We start from the raw sequence: 7,372 nt of genomic DNA, 5'->3' as shown, positions 1-7,372 counted from the left end.
AGAGACACATGAACACACAGAATACTCCAGTATTCCACAATTTGGTTGTGTAGCAATTTATGTAACTACCTCTTTCTTTTGATGGATCTTTGAAATGTTTCCCTTCCCCTCCACCGCCCCCCCCCCCATGATAAATAATACTGCAGCATGCCTGGGTACCTCAGATGGTTGAGTGTCTGACTCTTGATTGAGGCTCAGGTCATGATCCCAGGGTCGTGGGATCAAGCCCCACTTTGGGCTCCAACCTGGGCATGAATCCTAGTTAAGAGTTTCCTTCTTAAGTAAGAGTCTCCCTCTTTCTCTCTCTCCCTCTCTCCTTCTGCCCCTCTCCCCCACTCACACACAGGCTCATGCTCTCTCTCAAATAAAAAATAATAACAAATAAAAAAATAGTTCTGCAACCAACATTTCTCTGTGTGTTATTTTATGCACATAGTACAAAATGTGAATGTTTCCTGGGAAGGAGACGGATGAGTAAAAGGCTGAGTGAAAGAGCAAGTCCATTTTTTATTGTAATGGACACTGTCAAGTTTCCTTAGAGAAAGGCTCTGTGACCAAGAGAGTATAAAAGTACTCACTTCCTTACACCCTCACTAGCACCGGGTACTATCAGTCTTTTTCATCCTTGCTTGTCTTACGGGCAAAAGCAATACACTGCACATCATGTGTTTTTAATTTGTAGTTTCCTCATTATAGTTAGGTTGAGTTGGGCTGAACATCTCATATGTTTATCAGCCATCTGTAGTCCTTCTCCTGGGAATTGCCTGTTCATTTCCTTTACTGGACTATTCATTGCAGTTTCACTAAAAAGCAAAGAAATGCAAATTGAAACAGCGAGGTTTTGTTTTCTGTTTTGTTTTGGTTTTTTTAAGTGATGAAGTTAAAAAAGAAAGGTGACAAAGATTCCTGATGCTTGTGATGATTGATAGCACAGAAGTTCAGAAAACCACCCTATCATTAATTCGGGTGTTAACTTCTATTTTCTTTCTGTGCATTTTTAATTAAAACACAATCCTAGCACCATATGAAAATATTCCAAGTTGTTTTATATGAGATGAGACCAATGTTGATTTAAAAAAATGTGAATAAAAATTTTCAGCATCATTTATTGACCGAGTCTTCTTTTTCTAGCAGACTTTTGTTAACGTTATCTGTTGAAAATTAAGATATATAATGTGATGTTTTTCTGGACTACTTTTATCTTCTATTGATCTACTTATTTTTTTTGTGTGCTGGTATCCCCCCCCCTTTTTTTTTTATAAGGCAGGTCTCTGGATTTATTTGGTAAGAGAGAGCACAACTTACAGTTTTTCCTCTCTCCACCACGGAACATTGTCTCTTTGTAGGTGCAAGTGTGACCTTTCATCACTCCGTAAAGCTCTGTGGTGTTTTCCTTCATGCAGTGGCCTTTCACTCTGGAGAGGAGTATATTTTCCTAGGTGCTGGCTGTGTGGACAGTGTTGGGGTTACTTTTGGAATATCCGTCACCTTTTTGAGCTGTTTAGATTCGGGGATGCAGAGGAGTAGAGTTAGTGACACTGAGCAGAGGTGGGAGGGAAATGGAGAGGAGTGTTTTGGAGGAAGTGTGTTCCAACACCGAGACCTCCAGGAGCAGAGAGAGGCGGCAGGTAGGAAGGCATGCCAGAGTGACTCGGGGCCCGAACCCAAGAATCCTGAGATCATGACTTGAGCTGAAGTCGGATGGTTAGCTGACTGAGCCACCCAGGTGCCCCAGTAGGCCCATTTTGATGTTGGGCGACGGCGGTGCGTGTGCAAACGTGTGTAGTTAAGGGAACATGGTGTGAATTGTATGTATGCGCGCGTGAACAGAAACGTGTCATTAGGTAAATGTGTGTGTGAATTTGGGTGTGTGTGTTAGTGTATATGTGCATGAATGTGTATGTGTCTGTGTTTGTGTCTGTTTATGTACATTTAAGTGTATGTGTGTCTGAGTATTATGTGCGTGCCTGCGTGAGGATATATGTATTTATATACGTATAAGTGTCTTTGTGGGTATGTTTAAGTATTTGTGTCTCTATGTGTGTGTAAGTGTTTCTATGTGTGTGCGTTTGTGTTTTATGTTTGCGATCCTGACAATAAACAAGACAGGAAAGGGTCCCACCGAGAAATGAGATCTTGGTGAGAAGCCTCTCCTCCCCTCTAGACTGGGTCTCAGTCCTTGCCATGGGTCACAGAACAGACCAGTGTCATCGATGAGGTCACAGAATAAAGCCAGGATCCTAGTAACCACAGGAAGCCCAGCAGCCACTTGGGCTGGGGCCAGCGGAGGACTTCGGCACAGCCCAAGCCAACCCTCACTAAACAGCTGGAGCGCCGAGTCCCCTGGGCTCTGGTGTCCAGTCATGAAACGCCACTTCACAGACCACAGGGGAGAACAATCACCAACAGATGGGACCAGCCTCAGCCTCGCCAGCCCAGAGCCCACGGGGGAGAGTGTGGAAGTGTGCGGTTCAGGTAGGTAAAAAGAGAGAGGGTTGGTTCCCTGGGAGGGAGGTCCTGGAGGGTGAGGGATGGGCACTGGGTCACCCTGCAGTGCTGTTGCAAAAGTGTATTGGCCATAAAAATGGACCAATGCCTGAGGCCATCGTGAGTACACGAGGTGATTTCAGGAGGTACAAGGATGAAAACGTAAAATGTGAGTATATATTTTAATACACGTCGGAGAAGTAGAATTGGCATGTCAGCCCTGTGATTTCAGAATAATATAAAAAAGTCCCTTATAATAAATTGATTAAAGTTAATTCAGAACATCAATTTGAAGACCACTACGAAGTGACCATGGGCAGCACCTAAGGGTAACACCAGCTCAACGGTTAGTTAACTCTGTGCCTCAGTTTCCTAATCTGTCAAAGAGGAATTGTTACAAGGTAATTTCGTAGGGCTTTTTTAAAAAATATTAATGGAGTTAAAACATGGCAAGCACTTATATGGTGATGGGGTACAGTGAATGTGTAAGGAGAGGGCGAGATGTTCCCCAGGTAAGAACAAGATACATCACAAATGCTGAAGGTTCTAGAAGGGGGTGCTGGATGACCTGGCCAAAGCACTTTCCATGCTTTTTTAAATTAAGCCTTTAAAAAAATTTATTTTGAGAGACAGTGAACATGGGGGAGGGACAGACAGAGAAGAAGAGAGAGAATCTCAAGCAGGCTCTGCACTGTCAGTGAGGCACCCGATGTGGGGCTCAAACTCATGAACATGAGATCATGATGTGAGCCCAAACCAAGAGCTGGATGCTCAACCGACTGAGCCACTCAGGGGATCTCGCCCCTCACATGCGTGGCTTTTTAAACTGGCTTTACTGAGCTGTTAATTTACACATGAAAGTGTCATCAGTGTGTACAATTTGAAGAATTTTTTGTTAATGTACATTTGCATAACCACCACCATGGTCATGACCTGGAACATTTTGATGATCCCAAAGTTTCCTTGTGACCCTTTGCAGTGAGTTCTGCCACCTTCAGCTCCTGGCAACCCCTGATCTGTTCCCCCTCCCTATAGTTTTACCTTTCCTAGAATGACATCTAGAATGTCATCTAAGTGGAATCCTACAGTATAGGGCCTTTTTACGCTGGCTGCTTTCATTTAGAGTAATGCATTAGAGATTCATCCATGTTTTAAAGGCATATTTTAAAAGTTCTTATTTATTTATTTTGAGAGGGACAGAGGTAACGCAATGGGGGAGAGACAGAGAGAGAGAAGGCGAGAGAGAATCCCAAGCAGGCTCCGCACTGTCAGTACAGAGCCCGATGCAGGGCTTGAAACTCACAAAACCATGAGATCATGACCCAAGCCGAAACCAACAGTGGGCGCTCAACCCTGAGCCAGCCACCCAGGCACCTGGAGATTCATCCATGTTTTACATATATCAGTAGATCATTCCTTTTTTTATCCATGAATAGGGTTGCACTGTATGGATGTACCCTAATCTGTGTATTCACCAGTTGATGGTCTTTTTGGGGTTTAGTCAAGGTTTTGGTGATTCCATTCATACGTTATTTGATCCTCACCTCGTACCCCCCAGGAGGTAAGCATCCTCATCCCCATTTTATGGGGAAACACAACACAGGAGCTGATGGTACCTGCCCAAGGACTCCTGAGCCTGCGCCCTTCCGGAACCCTGGAGGTGGGTTGTGGCACTGATCCCTGCAGGGAACGCTGATGAAAATGTCCTTCCATTTCCCAGGGACGGTGGAGAGAGAGAAGACGCCTTCACGGTCGGGGCCGGCCGTTCCCCACGAGGAGAACGTGTGCTTGGCCCACAGGGCTCCTGCGATGCTGAGCTGGAGCGGCTCCTCGTCCTCCCGGTCCTCCTCCGAGTATCAGTCTTACTCCCAGTACCAGTCTTGCTACTCCTGCCTTTATGACGACGAGGACACGGCCCAGCGAAGGGTGTGTGCCTTCTACACCCACGTACAGACGGTGCAGGGCGTGGCCGTGGCCTGGGAGACCGAGTCGGGCTTTGAGCCGGTCAGCCAGAAGCCCCGCATTCACGAGGCCGAGTTCGTCAAGAGGCAGAGGAGGAAAGGCTCCTCCTTTGAGATGGCTTCCAACAGCGACCTGTGCTGGGAACTGGAAGCCAGCAAGAGCCACTGCTGCCCAGAGCAGGATGACGCGGAGCTGCTGGGGCCTCTGGAGTGCTGCCCGCAGGAGCTGCGGGACACCCCGGACTGGCTGGTCACCACGGACTACGGGCTGCGCTGCGTGGCCTGCTGTCGGGTCTTCCCCACGTTGGAGGCTCTGCTCAAGCATGCCCAGTATGGCATCCAAGAGGGCTTCAGCTGCCAGATCTTTTTTGAGGAGATGCTGGAGAGAAGGCGGGCCCGGGGCCAAGTCCGGGAGCAGAAGCTGGAGGAGGAGGAGGAACAGAGCCCTTCAGAGGGCAGTGAATGTTCGCGGCCCCAGGCCAGGGCGCTTCCCTCGTAGCGGCAGCAGGAGCAGTGAGCCGGAGGTGATGTGCCCAGCCCTGCCCTTACCTCTGGCACCTCGGTGGCTCCTTCCCCAGCCAGCAGGACCAGAACTACCCCCGCAGGGGAGAGAAGAGGAGAGCCGGGGGGAGAAAGCAAGTGGGAGCCAGAGCTGGCAGGGCCGTGACAAGGGGGAGAACCCTTCCAAGGGGCACAGCGTTTCAACCAAAGTCCATTTCGAACCTGAATCCAAAGAGGGAGGGCTTCAAGTGTTTCTGACGATGGGCACAAGATCTGAAGCCCGCAAGCGTGTGGCCACAGAGATTTTTAATTTTTGCTGGTGGGTGGAGCAGGTCATGACCCACAGGAGAGCCGACTGCAAATGAAGCTTCTGCCCTATATTTTTCATTGTTAGGAACCTGCTATATGCCCTAATTCTATGTCTTATTTTAGTGGGATTAAACTTGAGTAACTCAAAACTTAAGGCAATAGCTAAAGGGGTGAGCCATGCTATGAGGTTGGGGCCATAGGAAATTGCCATTTCTGTAGGTTACACACCAGCACAGACACCTGGAGACAGGCAGGTTCCCAGAGGTAGAGATGGGGTCTGGATAAGTCCTGCTACCTATGAGCTCATAGGTCAACACTATGTTTTAAAATGTTTCTACAATATTCATCTGCACCCTCCTATCCCCAGCTCCGGGGGCTGCACCGATTCAAGAAAATACATGGATGGCTCCCTGTGTGTAATGCACACTGATGAAACATGTAGCCCAACCTTCCAGTGAGAGGCAGGACAGGCAGTCGCAAGACAAGGGAATGAATCACATAAAGGAGGTTTGGGGAGCTCAGTGGAGGGGCCCCAAACTCAGGCTGGTTGATGAGGAAGCAAAACTTTCCGAAAGAGGTGATGTTCACAAAGGCTTAGAGGACAGGTAGAATTAGTAAGACCAGGCCTTCTCACTCCTGGCGCTGTTGACATTTTAGACTGAATAATTGTCTTCATGTGTCTACTGGAGGAGGTTCGGCAGCATCCCTGGTCTCTCCCCACCAGATGCCAGTAGCATCTCCTCCCCTGCAACTGTGACAATTGAAAATGTCCTAGACATTAACAAACATTCCCTGGAGGCAAAAATCACTGCTTGGTTGACAACCACTGAGCTAGACAAGAATGAGGATCTTAAGAGAAGGATTGGCACAATATGTTTGGGCAATTGCCAGCCACTTGGCCTGGCTGGAATGCTGGAGACATTTCTCCTCTCCAGTGCTCCATAGAAATTTAGCACCTGCTATGTGCCAGGCACTGTACTGGGCACAGGGAACAAACAGTGAACAGGCATGGATGGTTCCCTGTGTAGCTTGCAGAAAGCTGGCAAAAATAGACTGTATGTATACATATTTAGAAATAATTACAGAAGCACTCATTTCATGACCTTTAAGGCCCTCCATGGCCCGGGCTTTGCTAACTTCTCATCACCATTTCTTAGCATTTGCTGCTTCCCTTGCTATGCTCCATTTCCATTAGCCCTCCTTCTTTCCTTAAAAGCTCCAGGCTTTCATACCTCAGGGCCTTTGCACTTGCTCTCTCCTCTAAATGGAGTGCAAACCCTTCTCTGTCATTCTTCTGGCTGACTGCTGACCCTTTGTTCATCCTTGACGCTTCAGCCTTGTCACTTTTTCAAAGGGGACTTCTCCAATCATACCACCTGGTGCATGCCTCATTCTAAGTGCAGATGATTTTAAAAAAAGAAGTGGCATGATCAGACTTATGTCATTCTGGTTGTATGTGAAATATGGATTGGTGCAGTAGCAAAAGAAGAAAGGATCAAGTAGCCAGATCACTTAAGAGGCAGTTGCAGAAACCCAGATATAAGGGATAATGTGGTCTGGACAAGGCTTGTCACAAGCCAAGAGGAAGTGAATGGATGCATTCAAGATGTATTTGGGGAATAGGTCCAAAGCACTTGGGGATGGGTGGATGTGGGGGTGGGGAAAATGGGCTTGTCAGGGTAGATTCCCAGGATCACAGCAGGAGCAAATGGTAGATGGTTGTTCAGTAAGTGATATGAAGAACTTTGGAGCAAAATCGGCTGTATGTGTGTGCTTGCGTGTGTGAGAATGTGCATGTGTACATGTGTATACATGTACAAGTGTCTGCGTGTGGATGTACATGCCTAAGTGCTGGGGCTGGTGGCTGTAGAAGTCAATTAGGACAAAATCAAATCTAAATACTAATGACACATCCAAGCAGAAATGTTGAGTAGGAAGTGATTTATGATTTAGAATTCTGAAGACAAGCCTGGATCAGAAACAAATTAGGAAAGTAACAGCACATGGATGGTACCATATTTAAAACAACAACAGTGGATGGATGAGGTTAAGTAGGGAATTGGGGTAGAGTTACGTTGTAAGTGTGGTATGTGAAGGAAGGAGCAATCAGATGT

At 47.2% G+C, this 7,372-nt stretch overlaps 1 protein-coding gene and 1 long non-coding RNA gene across 2 annotated transcripts; one reads left to right on the top strand and one right to left on the bottom strand.

Moving 5' to 3' along the window:
• Nucleotides 1-487: 487 nt before the first annotated feature.
• Nucleotides 488-2,203, bottom strand: LOC121037524 (uncharacterized). The gene is made up of 3 exons (XR_005793805.1): nucleotides 2,123-2,203; nucleotides 1,306-1,497; nucleotides 488-803 (listed from the first exon to the last, which is right to left on the bottom strand). It is a non-coding gene; the product is annotated as an uncharacterized LOC121037524 (long non-coding RNA).
• On the top strand, nucleotides 2,153-5,412 carry FAM170B (family with sequence similarity 170 member B). The gene is made up of 2 exons (XM_040486946.1): nucleotides 2,153-2,475; nucleotides 4,208-5,412. Exons 1-2 carry the CDS (start codon nucleotides 2,214-2,216, stop codon nucleotides 4,945-4,947), a joined length of 1,002 nt encoding a protein of 333 aa, XP_040342880.1. The 5' UTR covers nucleotides 2,153-2,213; the 3' UTR covers nucleotides 4,948-5,412.
• The last annotated feature ends 1,960 nt before the right edge of the window (nucleotides 5,413-7,372 follow it).

This window comes from Herpailurus yagouaroundi, unplaced genomic scaffold (genome assembly GCF_014898765.1).
Source record: "Herpailurus yagouaroundi ecotype Mexico unplaced genomic scaffold, PumYag 163, whole genome shotgun sequence".
Lineage (NCBI taxonomy): Eukaryota > Metazoa > Chordata > Mammalia > Carnivora > Felidae > Herpailurus > Herpailurus yagouaroundi.
Note: the sequence above shows the minus strand (reverse complement) of the source record. Positions and strands in the feature narration are given on the sequence as shown.